This window comes from Podarcis melisellensis (assembly GCF_964234715.1).
Source record: "Podarcis melisellensis genome assembly, chromosome: 7".
Taxonomy (NCBI): domain Eukaryota; kingdom Metazoa; phylum Chordata; class Lepidosauria; order Squamata; family Lacertidae; genus Podarcis; species Podarcis melisellensis.
Window position 1 is genome coordinate 66,327,617 of NC_138539.1, and position 19,651 is coordinate 66,347,267.

General features: G+C 43.7%; 1 protein-coding gene across 5 annotated transcripts in view; it reads left to right on the forward strand.

Moving 5' to 3' along the window:
• The first annotated feature begins 10,297 nt into the window (after positions 1 to 10,297).
• BCL2 (BCL2 apoptosis regulator) overlaps positions 10,298 to 19,651 on the forward strand; it is a 133,378-nt gene continuing 124,024 nt past the window's right edge. Inside the window, exons 1-3 of one of the 5 annotated variants that reach the window (XM_081918340.1) lie at positions 10,298 to 10,591; positions 11,283 to 11,600; positions 11,929 to 12,821. In XM_081918340.1, the coding sequence (XP_081774466.1) occupies positions 12,264 to 12,821 (558 nt within the window). In that variant the 5' untranslated portion in view covers positions 10,298 to 10,591; positions 11,283 to 11,600; positions 11,929 to 12,263. The other 4 variants (XM_081918341.1, XM_081918342.1, XM_081918343.1 and 1 more) reach the window with 4 other exon arrangements.

Consider the following 19,651-nt stretch of genomic DNA (forward strand, 5'->3'; position numbering starts at 1 on the left):
CACAGGAACTGCCCAGGCGATTAATCACAATGCCACTCCCTTTTATTACAGTAGTAAAATTATTCCAGTTGTGCAGTACCCATAGTTTTCTGTAAAGAAGACTTGCCATTCTAGCACAGAGAACCCAATTGTATTCCGAGTATGTACAATCCTATTGTGATACATTGTTTTACTTCCTCTTCTTTTTTCTTAAGTATCGCCTGTTGGTATGTGTCTGTTTCTACACTCCAGGCAACCTCCACTGTTTACAAAAAAATAAAATAAAATGTTCCTCTTTGGACAAGATGCTGGAGAGTGCTGGTGGTCCAGCTACAGGAGTGCATGGAGGGAGTGGATATCTAGACTAGGGGTGGCCAACATGGTGCCCTCCAGGTGTTTTGAACTTCACTCATGAGCTCCAGTCAACTCGGCCAGGGATGATGGAAGTCACAACACCTGAAAGGCAGCACATTGATGTCTCACTGTGCTAGATCAGTTTTGGTCTTGCTTAAGGTCTGAACACAGCACTAAAACTGCTGTGATCACCCTGGCTGATGATCTTTATTGCAGGAGTGTAGCCTTGTTGGTTCTCCCTGACCTCTCAGTGGCTTTTGATACAATTGAATGGGTTCAGAGGTTGGGAATTGAGGGAACTGTGCTGTTAAGGCCACTTTTGAAAAGTTGCAATATCGCATGGTACCTTGAGAGTTAACCTGTGGGGTCCCTCACGTGTTGCTCTTGTTTGCTATGCTCTTTAAAATATATGTGAAGCTTTTGGCAAATATCAGGGGATTTGGAGTGAGGTGTCAAGCTCTCCCTCCATCTTAACCAGGTGAGGTAGTTCAGGTGCTTCACTGTTGCCTGGAAGTGGTAATGAGCTGGATGCGAAGCAACTGAAACTGAATTGAGACAAGATGTAGACACTGTGTTAGAGGTCCTTGTGCCTGGGAAGTAAAGGCAGCTTGTGCTGGATAAGATTGCACTGCCCTGTAAGGCAAGGTTTACCTAGTTGCATGTTATTCCTTAGTCCATCTATGTCTCTTGAGTCCCTGTGTGTCTGTTTCTAACTTTGGCTGGTTCACCAGCTGCTACTGTTCCTGGACGGGGATATCTTGGCTACAATGTTCCACAGTTTGGTAACTTCCAGATTGGACAATGTGTTCTACGTGCAACTGCTCTTGGAGATAGTTCAGAAGCTGCAACAAGCGCAGAACATCTACACTCTCCTAAATTGCAGAGTCACTGTTAGGCAGTATAAACAATACTCATCTAAACAGAATGGTGATCTGAAATGGCTTCAGCCCAGCATACCTGAAGGAGCGTCTCCACCCCCATCATTCTGCCCGGACGCTGAGGTCCAGCGCCGAGGGCCTTCTGGCGGTTCCCTCATTGCGAGAAGCAAAGCTACAAGGAACCAGGCAGAGGGCCTTCTCTGTAGTGGCGCCCGCACTGTGGAACACCCTCCCATCAGATGTCAAAGTGATAAACAACTACCCGACATTCAGAAGACATCTTAAGGGAAGTTTTTAATGTGTGACATTTTAGTGTATTTTTGATCTCTGTGGAAGCCGCCCAGAGTGGCTGGGGAAACCAAGCCAGATGGGCGGGGTACAAATAATAAATTATTATTATTATTATTAATTTGTAAGGCAACTGCTTGAGTTCATAAATAGCAGTGTCATACCTGAAGCAGAACATTACGTGGGAGAAGAGCTGGAAGGAAACTGGAAGCATGTGCAAATCAGGTAATGCAACTGCCTCGTTTGTTGACATAAAAACAGATTTCCACTTAACACGAGTAGGAGGACAAATCCCTGAAATAATACAAGAATACACTGTTTCAGTCAGCACATGGAATGTCTGGGTGATGTCCAGGGGTGCTGACTATTTGTCACTTAGCACAACAAAGTCTTTAAGTGACTTGCAACTGATTAAGAGCCCAAAAAAGCACAGCATGTAATCAAAACAATATGTTACACTCAAACCATTTCAATAACTCATAAAGAATGCTGTAAAAAGGAACACGAACTTTAGCAGCAAGAGCATTTCCAATAAGTACGCCATAAGCCAATTTATAAGTTGGGAGGAAGTGCCTGGAAGAAAGGTTTTAACTTAGCACTGAAACAATGTTAATGATGAGGTGAGAGGTGAGAACATTCCACAGGTGGGGAGATGCAACCCAAAATATGCTTTCCTTTGTACTCCAAATCTCCTTCAGGGCATCCAGAGAAAGTGCTCGCGCAACAGCAGTTCCTTTACCTTGCATGCTCCCAAAATCGGGGACCGGGTTGGGCAGGAAGGGAGAAGTGCACAGCACTTAATAAATTACCACCTGCCTTCTAGAAGCTGTTTGAAGTGTTAGATGTACAGAAACCAATTTCAGACTCTGCCACTCATTTAATTGATAATAAATTCTAGGCTTAAGCTATCTTTGGTTTGAGCAAAAGCATTTACAAATTAGTTCATACACCAAAAATAATGGGAAATTATAAATTTAAAGCACCTGGCTAATGGATCTTTCCTCCTCTCTTCGCTGGGAAAGGGCTTGCCAATTGGAAGGTTGGCAGTCCAAATCCGCATGGCAGGGTGAGCTCCTGTTGCTCTGTCCCAGCTCCTGCCAACCTAGCATTTCGAAAGCATGCCAGCGCAAGTAGATAAATAGGTTAGTGTTTTTCAACCTTTTTTGGGCAAAGGCACACTTGTTTCATGAAAAAAAATCATGAGGCACACCACCATTAGAAAATGTTTAATATTTTTTCTTTAATGGCAAACAAAAACGTTGCGGACCGTTCTCTGCTCAGCGGGGATCGATCCGCTGATCCCCGCTGAGCCAGCGGATGACAGCTCCATCTCCGTAGAGGGAGATGTCAGAGCCCCGCTGCTCTCTATGGGGAATTGGATGAGAGCGGACCGCCTGTCCGCTCTCTTCCGATCCCATCCGATCTGATCCCCACCCAGGACGGATGGAAAATAGTGTGGACACAGTCCGGCGCCCACCTAGTGGGCGAAAAATTGACATTTTTTTTAAAAAAAATATTTCAAATTTTTCAATTTTTCCCACGGCACACCAGGCAACATCTGGCGGCACACTAGTGGCAACAGTGGTTGAAAAACACTGAAATAGGTTACCGCTGTGGTGGGGAAGGTAAACAGCGTTTCCATGCACTCTGGCACTCGTCACAGTCCTCCATGAGCCAGTAGCGGTTTAGTCATGTTGACTACATGACCTGGAAAACTGCAGACAAACACCGACTCCCTTGGCCTGAAAAGCAAGATGAGTGCTGCACCCCATAGTCACCTTTGACTGGACATAACCATCCATGGGTCCCTTTACTTGCCTGGGAAAGCACTACATCTCAGGTCAGCAAGAGGCTAATCTTTAATAAAATACATGGGACAGGATCTAGCAAAAGCGTTATGCTAGTGCATTGGTAGGCAAACTAAGGCCTGGGGGCCGGATCCAGCCCAATCACCTTCTAAATCCAGCCTGCGGATGGTCTGGGAATCAGCATGTTTTTACATGAGTAGAATGTGTGTGTTTATTCAAAATGCATCTCTGGGTTATTTGTGGGGCATAGAAATGTGTTCATATTTTTCCCCACAATATAGTCCGGCCCCCCCACAAGGTCTGAGGGACATTGGACTGGCCCCCTGCTGAAAAAGTTTGCTGACCTCTGTGCTCGTGCAAGGACTTTGATCTGTGCAATGGAATCTCCCCACCTTCTCCCCTGGCACCCCTTTAAAATTCACTCCGGAGGGTTGGGAAAACCTTTACCATTTCTTGCTTGTCCCATGTAAGGGCTTGAATTTGCTAGCCGACCTAACCGGAAGAGTCCGCGACCAGAAGGAGGAGGAGTATCAGGAAGAGTGGAATAAATTATCTAGTTAAATTTGTTAAGTTAAATTAACGGAAAATAGCTTGCAGATACTTAATTGGCTTAGGATTTTATTTATGTTAAGTGATGAATTAATATGTTTAATTTCCTAAGGTGAGGATTTAAGGATGTTAATGTTTAAGTTAAATTTCATAAGAATTGGGATTTGGAAAACCGTTAAAAGGACATGCAATGAAATTCAAGGGGAAGTGAGGAAGTCACTTAACAAAGTGTAATTTTCAATAAGGCTATGATTTATGTTTGTTTGTCATATTATGAAAACTAATAATTATTTGAAAAAAATGAATTTGCAGCTGAGCTGAAGTAGTACTTTTTAATAAAGGGTGATTACTCAGACAATGTGTTTCATTGGCACTTAACTGATGATTAGTAGGGGGAAAATATTTAAAGGATAGGGTTTTTAAAAAAGTAAGCTATATCCCCCGCCCCAAAAAAGACTTAAGATGATGTCCTATATATAGCAGTGAAAAGACTGGAGGAGAGTGGCTTCTTCATTCCTTCCCCAGACACCCACCCGTGGGGGCCATGACCAGCCCTTCTGGGCTCTGCCCCTTCCACTTGGGGGCTAAGGGTGCACTTTGAGGGGTGAGTCCCTGCTTATGAGTAGAAAATCCAAAATCCTTGCAAACTGCAAAATTAGGAAGTACCACTAGGTGGTAACATGTAGCAAGAGAAGGGTTTTGTAGCAATCTAAATAGATGGGGGGGGGGATGCACAGCTTCAGATTTATCAAGAAAATTGCCACCATCCCTTTCTGCTTAGTAAATTTCTACAGTGAAGCACTAAAAGTGGCTCAATTAGCCTAATTCAATGACACAATATCTGCTTCATTCAAATATTTCTGAGGAGGGGAGGAGGCAAGATGATCGCACTTTCTTTTAAGTCTCACCCCCCCCCACACACACTTAATTTTAATACTGTTTTTAGAGGACTATCCTGTACCCAATTGCTTGCAATTAAGCTGCACTGGGATGCAGGTGGCATTGTGGGTTAAACCACAGAGCCTAGGACTTGCCAATCAGAAGGTCAGCGGTTGAAATCCTCGCGACTGGGTGAGCTCCCGTTGCTCGGTCCCAGCTCCTGCCAACCTAGCAGTTCGAAAGCACGTCACAGTGCAAGTAGATACTGTAAATAGGTACCGCTCTGGCGGGAAGGTAAACGGCGTTTCCGTGTGCTGCTCTGGTTCGCCAGAAGTGGCTTAGTCATGCTGGCCACACGACCCAGAAGCTGTATGCCGGCTCCCTCGGCCAATAAAGCGAGATGAGCGCCGCAACCCCAGAGTCAGTCATGACTGGACCTAATGGTCCGGGGGACCTTTACCTTTACCTAAACTGCACTGAACTCAGTGGGACATACTGCTGAATGGGAATGCATAGGATTGTATTGTTAATTGCCTACTTACTACTTACACACACACCCTGTAGAATTGAAACATGTCACATTGCCCACACCCAACTTTATTAAGCATATTTTTAACTTCTTGGAACACACTTCTAAAAATGGTCTGGAGATTGCATAGATTATCAATGAATTCCCCAAATCTTAAAAACAGTTTGGTAATTAATCTTCGTCCTGATTCTAATTTCAGTGTCTGGTCAGGGCTCAGGAAAATGAGGGACAATTTCTGCTTTAATAATTTGTTTGGTGTAATTGGTCTGGCAGTTGAATCTTTCTTCAGCACTAGTGATATGGCAGCTTCCTCGACTAAGGCTGGAGGCAAGCTGGCTAATTTAAGGGTGTGGAGGTCAGGTACATGGCTTGGCTGTAGGATGGGTTAGAAATTTGACGCAGTTTGCATTTACAGTTCCTCCAACCTAATTCATACTTTTCAAAATGGTAAATGAATCAAAATGCAACCAGCCTTTGGAATTTGCACTTTTTCAAATTTTGCAGTGCACTTCACCAGTCAAGTAATGTGTACAAAAAAAATGTGTATAGAAAGGTAACATGTGCATAAGAATGCACATAGGTGAAAACGTATTATATGAAGAGATAATTGCTTTGTAAATATGTGGATATTAGGCAAATGTGCATGCAAACACATGTACATTTGGATAAATTTGCTGGTGAATTTTCATTAGGACTTGAACAGAATTGCAACTGATAGGCAAATGGAGAAGTGAACTGAATATCGGAGAAAAAAGAGAAACTGAAATTGACAGATTTGCCCATACTTATTTGGCCCCCACAACTTTGAACGTTTAGCATTCCCTGCCCCATTGCATTAACCTCATTGATGAGAGCACCATAAACAGATAAGTGCAGAAATGGCATGACTGGCAGATTTCCTCCCTCGGTTTTGTAGGGGTTTCATATTACTTTTTCCGGCATAGTGATCAGTATGCTCATTGGTCACCAGCAAGTTAAAACTGTGAGAATGGCCACTCAGTTTAATTTATTTCAGCTTCCTGACCAACACTGAAATGAACCTTGTCTAGAATCATCAAGAAATCTTAGTTTAAATCAGCCAAGATGCATAAATTCAGATGCAAACGTGTCATAGTAGGCAACCTCTTAGAAATCTATATTTTTTATTCTCTGTGAGAAAAAAGAGGGGAAATACATTAAGAAGGTTCTACCAATTGTAGTTTTATAAGTGTGTGTCTGTTGCTACCCAGTTCATTGGGTGAAAGATTCTTCCCTTGCAGGGAGTTGGACTAGATGATTATCGTGGCCCCTTCCAATTCTACAATTCTATGATTCTAAGTTCCCAACTCTGATACAGTCCCAATACACCATTACAACTTGCTCAGCCTAGTGCAGCTGGCTGGGCTGAATCTGGTTGACCTAAGGATGGTTTTAGCCCCCAAAAGGGGCATTCTGGGTATGGTGTGACCAGACGGAGCCTTAGGCTGAATCCTAAACCCATTCAGCTCTGTTATATGTCCAAACAGCATTTTAAAGCCTTGTTTTCTGCGATCCAGGCTTTGGAAGAGTAGCAGTAGCCCCTTCAGATCTGGAGTAACTTTACAACAGCTTAGTTTACACAGGCTTGCTTTATGTCTGCTTATTCTTGTGCTTGATATTGCTCCTTTAATATTTGCACTACTGGAAAAACTGATTTGAAGACAAGTTTCTGAATAAAGTATCTACATTTTCTTTCTGGATGCAAGTATTATTCCTGTTGCTCCCTTCTCCATCCTAGTTTTTGCCTTGATCAACATATTTTTATATTATCAGCCGTATCCCTGCCCATTTATTTGTTATCATGTATCTTTTAACATGTAGGCCTGAGGGGTAAAACTTCTGATCTTTGTAAGCTACCTTGGGAACTTTTGTTTTAGAGTAGGTAGAGATAATGCACTGATATTCATGGGTACAAGCTATCTCGTGTTCCATCAGTGCTTTGGAATCCAATCTAATCTTTTACAAAATCTTTCATTGTCATCTCTCTAGGATAACTGTATTAATGACAGGGATTTTGGTATGCCCTCTTTCTGGCAGTTCTTGAATGAATTGATTTTAACAATTCTGTCAGACAGGGTTAGTTACTTTCCCAATGCTTCTAAGCCTATTACTGGAACAAAACTCCAACATTTGATTACAAATGGCACAAAAGTTTGCTTAATGCAGCAAGCTTTTGATATTACAGATTCACAACATACATTTAAAGCACACACATTTAAAACATATGACTTCCCTTAAAGAGTCATGAGAACTGCAGCTCCCCCCCCCGCAGAGTTATGATTCCCAGCATCCTTATCAAAGCTGCATATTTTATTTCGCTCATATCTTATTTTTATTAGACTCATACCTACCAGTAAAAGCAAACTTTTGAATTACACGAAACCTCATAATAGGCAAAAAATAAAAATATTTTTGAGTTTTGTGTAATAGAGAAACTAGAATTTACCATATGCTGTTTCAAGATAAGGCATTCTATTTGTTCGGTTACCAGCAGCATTATTTTAATTTAATTTATTACCTGTCCCTCAGCCTAAGGTCACAAGGCAGGTTACAGCTATTTAAAAGCTTACAATATAAAAAAAAATGCAATCACAACAATATTACCTTTGAAAAATAAACATTGGAAGTGCAGGAAAACAAAGGTCAAAATCTGTTGACCCTGTACAGATAGATATACAGCTTGCTTGTCAAGTTCTACAAACGTTAAGAATTTTATTTTATTTTTTTTCAAAATGGAAGTTTGGAATCAGGATTACGGTTCATCTAGGGTGAAGTTACATGCCAGGTAGGCGAGAGCTCCACAGTTCACATAGGAACAGCCCTATGCCCCTAGCATCCTTATTTCACCCTGGTGCCCACTGGATATAGCTGGACTACAGCTGTGTGCTGACTTGGGCTGATGGGAATTGGGAGTCCAGCAATATCTGGAGAGCACCAGGTTGGAGAGAACTGCCTTATTGCTTAGCTTGGGGCTTAGCAATGCAGCTGAGCCCATGAGTTACTTTTTGTAAGGTCTTTCAGCTTGCCTTCTAGGTCAAAAGCCCTCAAAAAGGCAACTTCCATAGAATATAAATGATGCTTCTATCAAAAATAGAGCAAGACAAATGAGGCATCCTGCAGCAGAATAGACCCGAGGAATTGGGGAGTCAGCAATATGTAGTGGTGGTGAAGTCCTCAGACCCTCCAAGTGTCCCTATTTTCCAGGGACAGTCCTGGATTTACAGAAGCTTGTCCCAGTTTCTGATTTGATCCTGGAATGTCTCGCTTTTCCTTAAGGTGTCCCTCTTTTCATCAAAGGTTTGTTGGAGGTTATGGTAGGTTGTCCCTATTTTAAATTAAATAATTTTGATTAAAGATTTTCACAAATTACAAAAGAACGTGCAATATATCTCTTTTTTTTGGTTCAGATTATAAAGCCTTTTGGTTACGTTCAATGTAAGACAATATGGTATCCAGAGATGTTTTAGGCCGGGTATGGAGTTATGTGACCCCAGACCAGTCTGAAGGCAGCCCTGTATAGGGAAGTTTTTAAATGTTTAATTATGTTTTTATATATGTTGGAAGCTGCCCAGAGTGACTGGCAACCCAGTCAGATGAAAAATAATAATAATGATAATAATAATAGTTGTAGTAGTAGTTGGTGCTTTTTCTGGGGGGGGGGGGGGAATAGGGGAACTCACCATGAAGTTTGTTTTATTTCTTGTGAGCCCAGCTGCACATAACCTCCACCCCCAAGCAGTGGCTAAATGTAAAATGTGATTAATAAACTCAAGCAGACAATGATCTGGATTAGAAACTCATTAATTAAAGATGTAGGTGGGTTTCTGGCTCAGAAATTTGTTCCAGACCCACCAGAAAATAATAATTATTATTTAGTTTTAACCTTCCTACTCAAAACTAATAATAATAATAATAATAATAATAATAATAATAGAAGAAGAAGAATACGGTGTCCCTATTTTCATTGGAGAAATGTTGGAGGGTGTTAAGTCCTGAGAACTGAGGTGTTTTGAAAACGGACGTTTTGCATGTTGTAAAAAAAATGAAGGCATGATGCGAACAGACCAGGCAAAAAAGAAGCCAAAATAAACTCTTAAAAGGCAGAAAGCGGGTAAAGGAGGCCACACAGCCGACTCTCAACCTGCCCCTGACGCCGGATGAGGAAGGGGACGGGACTTTGGAGCCCCTTCCCTTCCCCAGCGCGCCAAGAGCCCTCGAGTGGCGCCTTCGAGAGAAGGCGGGAATAAATCATCGTCAGGATGCAGAGCGCGGAAATTGCTCCACAAGCTCGCGTGGAGCCACCCAAGTTGCAAGTCGGGGGTGGGGGGGATATCGATGGGAGTTTGCCGCCAGAAGTGTAAGCCCCCCCTTTTATTTTTCATTTTAAATACCCACACACGCCACGACTTCTAAGCCTCCCTCAGACACGCTCTCTCAGACACGCATCACCCGGGCATCACACGCATTTGACCTCCCAAGAGGGAAATTTTTATTTTTTTAAAAAACCCCAGTTCTCAATTCTACATGGGGAGCCAGGGGGGGGGGTGCCCGAAGGCTCTTGGCGGGAAACAGGCTAAAACCCCCGGGCAAGTTGCCTGCTCGCCCCCCGTGGCATGAGACCTTGCAGGATGAAACTGTAGGTGACGCGGTTGCTTTTCAAATCGGCCGCTTCTGCCTCGAAGCATTTTCCCGGGCCGTGGGTGGACTGAAAAAACCGTCCCTCTTTTTTTATGCACAAATTTCCCTCAACCGAGGCAGAAGGGAGAAAACTAGTTTCGCGTCCTCTCCTCCCCCCCCCAAAAAAAGAATAAGGGGAAGAAAAGGGTACGCCATCCTGTTTTCCTTCTGCCCGCGGGTCAGCGGTTTTCACAACACTAAATTTTATATTATTATTTTTGTTCAGTTCCACCTCATGCATGGGCACTCTGTGTAGCCTCAGTTTCCCCATCTGTAAACGAGTTTTATTGCAAGGCGTTCTCCCCCCCCCCTTCAGTAGGGGGAAAAAGTGCTTAGAAGCCCCTTTTCTCTCACAAAATGGCTCTTAACGGCGCCTTAAGAGCACGGGACGAGCCGCTGAATAACCTAAAATTTAAAAAGAAGCCCATGAAAACAAAAGAAGAAAAATGAATGGCGGGGAAGGAGGAAAGAAAGGAAAACCCCCAGAGAGTGCGCGCGGGGAAAAAAGCAGGTTTGCCGCCTTTCCCCTCACCGTGGACCACCCACCCTCAGACCCCCCCGAAATTGCGGGTGCAAAAGCAAGACGCAAGTCGGAGGAGGCGAGCGAGTGCAAACACAAGGAGGAAAAATGGGTTTGTTTGTTTCTTCTCTCTCTCTCTCTCTCTCTCTCTCTCTCTCTCTCTCTCTCTCTCTTCCCCCCCTTTTCTTGAATGAACGGCGAGGTGGGGCCAGAGGGAAGCCGCCCCATTTGCTGAGCCCCGGAGCGTGAGAGCGGCTCGCCTCGACTCTCCGCCCCCTTGGGCTTCTGCATCGAGTGCGCTTCCCCTGCCCCCGGGACCTCCCCAACAGCCGCCGGAGCGCCGAGCCGAACGCAGCTCAGCCAGCGCATCCAATCTGCAGCCCGGGCTGGAGAAGGAGGAGGCGCCTCGCGACTGGGAAGCATTGCGCGGCTGCCTGGGGTAGCAAGGGCAGTGGGGGGTGGGGTGGGGGGGTGGCGGCCAGGACCAATTAATTCCTCTGAGACACGCCCCTTTGCCTCCTGGGATCTCTTCCTCCTCTCCCTATATATTACACACACGCGCGCAACACAAAAAAAAACCTGTGCTGTTTTTCTAATGGTGGGGGGTACTGTATTTTCCTCTCCCCATCCGGAGTTTAGCAGTAGAAAAGGTGGTTCATTCCAGATTTGCGCGCGCGCGTGTGTGTGGCATCTAAGTGGAGGGAGATCCGCGTCTGAATGAAACATTTTTTAAAATTATTTTTTAAAGAAATCTAAACAGCAGGGATTTAAACATGAGGTTTTTTTTTTATGATGCTTTTCAGAAATTTCCTCGTTTTCGTCCTGGGGCTTTTCCTGAAGTTCAGCGGCAGGGATTGCTGAGACTTGGGGCATAGCTTTGGAAATGTCATTCAAACGGGAGCCTTGTGAGTCTTTCTGGAAATCATAGCAACTCAACGGTATCTGAAGATATTCCACACTCTTCCCTTATTCTTTTTCTTCCCCCCACCCCACCCCACTTTTGGCGAGGAATCATCAAAGAAACTACTGCATTTCATTTTTGTAGAGGACCTGCGACTGTTTGGATTTATTTATTTATTTCCCCTGCAAGGAAACTTGACAGAAAAGTAGATTTATTTCAAGTAAGTGGGGTTTTTGTTTGTTTGTTTGTTTGTTTCCCACAGGCAATTTGCTTTGGGTAACTTTATTTCATTTCATGGTGGTGGTTGGTTCCCTTTAAGCACTGGTTGAGGGTCTTTAGTTGAATGTGCTTTGCATGAATTTGCATTAGAGGTTGCTCTGCTTTAGTAAATCACATATTGGATGTCAGGAGGGTTTTTTTTTTGTTTGGAATGTGTGCCCAGCAGTCTCCTTCATTCATGTCCTAGTCTATAGCAGCATGTAGGAGGGGTGTGTGTGTGTGTGGAAATGCACCTGACTTTGAATAAGCATCTGATTTTCTTATTTCAGATGCATTTCAACACCGAGGACGGAACGTCTCTGCAAATACGCTTCATGATAAATATTACATGTGGAATACAGTACTGGCTGCATTTTAAATCCGGTTTCCACCGTGCATCGCAAACTGAGGAGGGAAACACTGGGAAGGCGGAAATACCTTTGAGACCCTGAGGACTCCCCCATACCTCAACCAATGGAACTGCATAGAATAGAACAACTGGATTATATATAAACACTGGCACTTACTATTACTGGCTGCTTTATTTTGGGGGGGGCGGGAGGGGGGACACTCCATCCGCTTCTGCATATATTTTTCCCCTCCTTTCCCCTACTCCTTGCTATAAATGATGGCTCAGACTGGGATAAGAGGTTACGACACAAGAGAGATAGTGCAGACGTACATCCATTACAAGCTGTCGCAGAAAGGATATGACTGGGTTGCCAGTGAAGACAGAGAGGACCTTCCTTCTCCTCCTCCAGATCCTGCTACTGCAGAGACCTTCCCTAACCTTGCTAGGCTGGCATCTCGTCCTTCCGAGCTGCCTGTAAGTAACGTCGCCCCGGCTGGCGGACCGCATCCTGTGCCACAGGTTGTCCACGCGACTTTACGTCAAGCCGGGGATGAGTTTTCGCGGCGTTACAGGAGGGACTTTGCTCAGATGTCTGGACAGCTGCACTTGACCCCGGTCACTGCCAGAGCTCGCTTTGCGGCAGTTGTCGAAGAGCTCTTCCGAGACGGGGTGAACTGGGGGAGGATTGTGGCGTTCTTTGAGTTTGGTGGCATGATGTGCGTGGAGAGCGTCAGCCGGGAGATGTCGCCCCTTGTGGACAATATCACAGTGTGGATGACTGACTACCTGAACAGGCACCTGGACAACTGGATCCAAGACAATGGAGGCTGGGTATGTTTTTCCCTGTGTTTCCATTATCAAATGCGTTCGTTTCCACTATTTCAATATTACACCTTACCTATGCGCTTGCAATGGGGGTCAAAGCTAGCTTGCCTGGCTAGCTGTTTTCCAAGCGCCAGTAGAATTCACAGACTCCAGTACTTACCGTATTTTTTGCACCAGAACACTCACTTTTTTCCTCCTAGAAAGTAAGGGGAAATGTCTATGCGTGTTACGGAGCGAATGCCTGTGGGTGGCGGGGGGGATCTGCTGCAGTCGTGAGCAGAGGATCCATGGTTCCCCTTCCTTCCCTCCTCCGTGGTTACAAAGCATGGAGCCACATGGAGCCTCAGGATTTTTGCATTGGGCTACTCCAAACTCAATGTCAGATCACATGTCTGTGGCCACAGCATGAACCACAAAAATCATATATCCACTATTTCGTTTAGAATATTTTTTTTCTTGTTTTCCTCCTCTAAAAACTATGTGCGTGTTATGGTCTGGTGCGTGTTATAGAGCGAAAAATACGGTAATTGTTTCTGGCAATTTGCTTGTCCTGGTCCAAAATGCGATAACCGCTTAACATAGACCTGCCAGGTGTTCGATAGAAGAGGACCTACACTGTATCATTCCTATCTCCAGTGCGCCAGACTTTAAAAGTCAGTTGCCGTCTTGAAAGTAGATGTTTAAAAACTGAGGTGTTTCAGCAGTGATAAAGTTCCCATAAATCTCTCTAGCCTGTCAGTGACCGTGTTGCACTTTTCTCTCTCAGGTTACAGTGAGAACTCCCCATCTTGTTTCAATCAAGGTTTAATGACTGATGTCATTCATAGGTTGTGTGAAATTTGCTGGTAAAATGAGGTCACAGTTTAAGCATGAGAGAGGAAAACTAATGATGAGGGGGAAGCTAATTCACGTCATGTGTGGCCTATTTCTTGGTTGTGCTTGAAGAGGAAAAATGCTACTGAAACTGTATTATGACTACATAGCACAGTGGAACTCTCATTATCTGCACCTTGTTTATTTTAGACCATGGCTTGCACAAGTGTGTGTGTGTGTTTGCATGTGCACCACAACCCTTGCAGGAACCCCTCACAACACTTCCATTGTTTTTGTTTCTGTTTATCTTTCTATTTGGGAGAAAAATGAAATTCTACATGGATGTCTTTGCATATGGTGCACAATCAGGTTAATCAGGTGACACTTGTATTGATGGGTAAAGTTTTTACAAGAAGGAAAGCAGATATATTTACATATATATTTATAGCATCTGATATAACAAAATAAGTTTTTTGTTTATTTTCTTCTAAAAAACTTCTCTAGAGTTCTTTGAAGGGGAAAGAAGAAATGAATACCTTTTAGGAAATCTGCAAATAGGTTTTCTTTCGCGACCAGTTCTTGGAAAGTGTAGGACTTTTGTTGTGATTGAGTGTGGTTCTTAAAGAAATTGAAATCTGCGTATAGAAATTAGTGATGGCAGAGAAAGTGGAAGTGTTCTGGAACGGTGAACTCTGCCATATGAAGATCATATGCTGTCTTTTCACCTGTCTTTAACAATGTACCCTAATCCTTTTCCGTCCTGAATAAGCATCTCTTTGCACATACTTTTTTATGAATCAGTTAACCAGTATGTCTCATCTTTTTGCATCATTAGATTAAACCAGTGATTCTCAATTGGTGGGTTGGGCTGCAGACACTAGTGAGGTGTCCTCAAGGTAGAAACAATGGAGTTGTAGACAAAGTAAAACTAGAAGCACAGAGGTAAAGGAAGGGTAACGTTTGTGTATGAGACTGAGACCAAAGGATTGGCTTACTTTGTTTATGAACTTGCGCTTCATAAAAAGTCAAGCCATGTTAATAGTATATACCCCCATTTTCTGTTGTTGAGAGAGACAAAGATATATGCTCTGCAAATGTCTCCTATTATTATAAAAAAAGAAATATAAATCATTTTAAAACAGAGTAGAACCTAACATTGACCTATTTTATTCATCCAACTGTGTAGAGAGTAGTAAGCTTCCATTTTACTCACAAGGCTGCCTTCACACCAAAGTATTTGGAAAGGAAGGAAAATCCTTTTTTTAATCTTCTGTTTTTTCTTGTGGACCTGCACAACATCTTCTCTCCACCTCTTGTTGCTAATGGATGCGCCACCTTAGTTTTTACCTCAATAGATTGTTTCAGTGCCAGCAACCTAATACCATATTTTGTACCTCTTAGCAGAACTTAGGGCAAACAGATGGCATTGCCTTCAGTGCAACTTCACAGCTCTTAATGGGATGCACATTCTTTAGAGATGTTCCATGTATTTGCAGGAAGACAAGCCGGTGCACATATTTAGGATCAGGATGCATGTATGTGCTCTGCCACATCAAGTGGTGACTCTTATGTGTGAAGAGGCCACCACAGAGGAAACTTCCCTGTCTCCTCACATCACCTCAAACACAATTCTCTCTGGTTCGCACATTAAGCTGCCAGCCGTCAGATGCACAGTAATCAAGTGATACACATATATGCATGTTGGGCTGTGCCCTAGTTTTGAAATAAATGCCTTTTTTCAAAATAAACTCCCTTTATTCAAGGAAGCTCGATGTATTCTGGAACAAAGAACATCCTTTAAATTAAACGTATCCAGAACTGCTATACTTAGTATGCCTCAACTCTATATTTTGGAAGTGTTTTTCTCCTAGAGAGCAGTTCTTCTTTTTATTCTTCCTTCCACCCCAAACTGGTTATTATTCACCAGAGGAAAGAGAAACATGTGACTCACTTTCTGGGTGGCACACGAGAACACAAATGATTTGCATGCCAGTTATAATACCACAGTATTGCTCTTGCAAACAAGACATAAATCACAGTAGAAACTTAATATGGACTGCAAGGCACTAATATGTAGCTTTCCCTGTATTCAGTAAACGTACGTTTCCCAACCGGACAGTTTCGTTTTAATTTCCAGTGTCTACCACCTCCCCCTACCCCCAAATATGCTTATAATAAAGAATGACTTTCGTTTGAAGTGATGAAAGCAGACAAGCTGTTCATGAATTAGGAATCAGACTTGATCTGAAAGGTGATTACCTTTGGGCAAACTTGTATTTTTCTTGGAATGCACTTTCCTCTGCAACTGAAGTGTGGAGATGCTTGAGTATACGGCATGTGGGCAACTCTCAGAGTGCTGCTCTTCAGAGCCCAGCATGTGGCTCTTCTTAAGGGTTTGAGGTGTTCCAAAGGGGTGGGGGTGGGAAAGTAACCTTAAAACCAACATAGAAATACATTTAAGCCTATTTATGCAGTTAAGTGACAAGTCTACATTTGTATTGGTAGCCTGTTACATGGGGGCGGGGGACTCCCTTGTTTTTGCCTGCATGCACGGCATAGTCTTCGGAACATTTCTTAGCTGGAAGATATTAGCTAGAAGATACCTGCATGCTCAGTACCTAATACTTTACTTAGGTTTCAGTGTGGGTTAAACCACAGAACCTAGGACTTGCCGATCAGAAGGTCGGCGGTTCGAATCCCCACAGCGGGGTGAGCTCCCGTTGTTCGGTCCCAGCTCCTGCCAACCTAGCAGTTCGAAAGCACATCAAAGTGCAAGTAGATAAATAGGTACCGCTCTGGTGGGAAGGTAAACGGCGTTTCCGTGCACTGCTCTGGTTCGCCAGAAGCGGCTTCATCATGCTGGCCACATGACCCGGAAGCTGTACGCCGGCTCCCTCGGCCAGTAAAGCAAGATGAGCGCCGCAACCCCAGAATCGGCCACTACTGGACCTAATGGTCAGGGGTCCCTTTACCTTTTAGTGAGCAAACAGCCCTGCCAAATCAAACAAAAGGCATGTCGAGTCCATCACTTTTCACACAGCAACAAGCCAGATTCCTATGGGAAACCCACAAGACAGTGTTGGTTATTTGTATTGGTTTCAGATCTCATTGGGGTATCTTTTTTATCTACTGATAGTCATCTCAGTTCTTTAACTTCTCCTTAAATAGCATCATCCATGCACAAGAGGACAATGCCAGCTGGTTTGCAGGGACCCCTAAGGCTTGCAAACTTAAAACAACTCAGGTGGGAAGAAGCCCAAAGACAACTGTTGGCCAACTGTTGGGGTGTCTGTGTGTAAAACCTGGAACAGGGGATGGAATGGATTGGCTGGAAGTCTGAATAGAAGCCCTCTACAGATTTTGGTGGAGTCACCACTTGTTTGCTTTCTGTAGCACTTTGGTGAATGCAAAGTTCTATTACCAAGGAACAACTTGGTGGAATAAGTTAGGCAACAAAGCCAACATTTATACTGTGTCCAGAGCCACCATCTATTCTGTCTTTGGAACAGAATTTTGGCATGTTGAGGAGATATATCTACAGGAATTTAGGTAAGGTTCCCCCCCCCAAAAAAAAAAATAGTTCTGGGAATTGTAGGTTGGTGAAGAATGTTAAAGATCCATTCGAACTGCAGTTTCCTAACAGTGATGTGGGGCTTTTCCATAGAAAATTTTCAGGTTTTAATGTTTTGTTAGAAACAATGTATGATTTAAGAAAAGTCTGGCAGCTTCCACTTGCTAAATTAGATTATTCTCCAGAACACCAGAAGATTTCCTATACATTTATGTACGGTGGGTAAAAAAAATCCTATTCAAAAGTTTTCCAGAAATCACACATCACTGCTTCCAAGGTTTCCGGGGAAGAAAGTGTGACTACAGTAGTAAACTACTTGAAGATAGTACACTGGAACCTTGGTTCTCGAACAGCTTGGCTCCTGAACAAATCAGCTCCCAAATGCCGCAAACCTGGAAATGAGTATTCCGGTTTGCGAAGGTTTTTTGGAAGCCGAATGTCCGATGCAACATCTGCGGCTTCTGATTGAGTGCAAGGAAGCTCTTGCAGCCCATCAGAAGCCGCACCTTGGTTTTTCAAATGGTTCTGGGAGTCGAACGGACTCCCAGAATTGATTAAGTTTGACAACGAAGGTACCACTATAGTGTAGATCCACAGCAGCTAGAAGTTTTGGACACCTGCAGCCTGGATCCACAACTGGCCCTGCATCTTTTGTTTCCTGATGATTGTGCCATTTCTTTCGAGGTGTGACCTTTCAGCACCTCCAAAACTCATTGGAAAGCTATTGAAATGCTTCCTTCTGCAGACAGTGCTGCAACTCTATATAGAAATTATTGTAATTGTTTATGTTACTATGTTGTGCATTTTTTGGTGTTTTTATATTGTAAACCGCCCTGTGATCCTTGGATGAAGGGAAATCTAGAAATTAAATGAATAAAAGAATAGAGTAGAATACTGTACACCTATCTTTGTAACCTCTCTAGGTGGGTCATTCTGCATGGTTTGGCTTTCTCCCCAGTCTGTTTCACATGTCTTGGACAACAACTCCCATGATCCCTGATCATTTGCCATGGTGGCTGCAGCTGATGCGAGTTGTATTACAGTGGTACCTCGGGTTAAGAACTTAATTAGTTCTGGAGGTACGTTCTTAACCTGAAACCGTTCTTAACCTGAGGTACCACTTTAGCTAATGGGGCCTCCCTCTGCCGCCACGCCGCCGGAGCACGATTTCTGTTCTCATCCTGAAGCAAAGTTCTTAACCCGAGGTATTATTTCTGGGTCAGTGGAGTCTGTAACCTGAAGTTTCTGTAACCTGAGGTACCACTGTATTTATATATTATTCATAACCTTTGCAGTTCAGTCCAAAGGTTCCCAGGGCAGCAGCATGCAAACAGTTTATTGATATTAACAATTTATTGACCCCACAGCAATATCACGCAAAAGGCATAGAACCAATAGATACCATAAGCTACAGACTGGGAGCGGGGTGGGGAAGCCCAGTTCTTAAACTGGCCATCTCCAAAGCCTTGAAAAAAAAACACAGTAATGTGTTTTAACTTAGATAATGTCGGGGACAGGTACCTTTCCACTGGGAAGGAATTCCACATCTGGTGGGGAGGTCCAGCCATAGTAGAAAAGGGACCTGCTCTGCCAGACAGTAAACTGCAGCTGTCAATGGAACTACAAGCAGATCCTCTCCCACAGATCAGCACGGGTCAGCAGGTAATGGAGAGGTACTCCATTCAAACATTTGCTCCCCTTCCCTGGCTGTGTAGGGCTTTATATAGAACTGGGTGCAGTAGCAAACTCTCTACCAGTGTGGAGCTTTAAAGGCTGGTGGCAGTCAATCCCATCTTTTCATCTCCAGCAAGTAAACTGTCTATTCTGGCTGCCACATTTTGTGGTCCAAAAAACATCTGGAGGGCACCGTGTTGGGGAAAGCCGGCTCATTCTGATCAAAGGGAACCAGGCTTTTAACAAAGACATGCATTTTTATAAGCAACGGCCGTGCTAGGATGTGCTCATGGGTGTGTGTGGGGCGGGGGGGGGGAGAGAATCTCTCTGATGGAAAAGTGCCTTTTAGAGTCATACGCTGATCCTGCTGACTTTTATGTTTGGCCTGTTTTTACATGCTTTTATTCCGCTGTTACTAAACTGTAGTTCTCTTTTTGTTCCAGTTGACAGACTGCCTAATGTGCTCTCCAACTTTCTGTTGTGCTTTCTAGTCACTGACGCACGCAGTTCCAGTCTCCTAAATGTCAGTGGTCACAGAGTACCAGAAACCCTTCAGAAACGGCAGCCGTAACATCAGTTTCCCCCTCTTCTTTTTCCCCATCTTAGATTGTAGCTAGATAATTGCACACAATTGTGTGTGGGACTGCTGAGTTTAAAGACTTGAATATATATTTTAATACACTCTTCATTTGAACCCTGTATCTGAAGTTGGGCAGTCCTGCAATGCCTTTGAAAGTGTTTTAACAATTCAAGAAAATACAGGTGCCTTTTGCAGCAT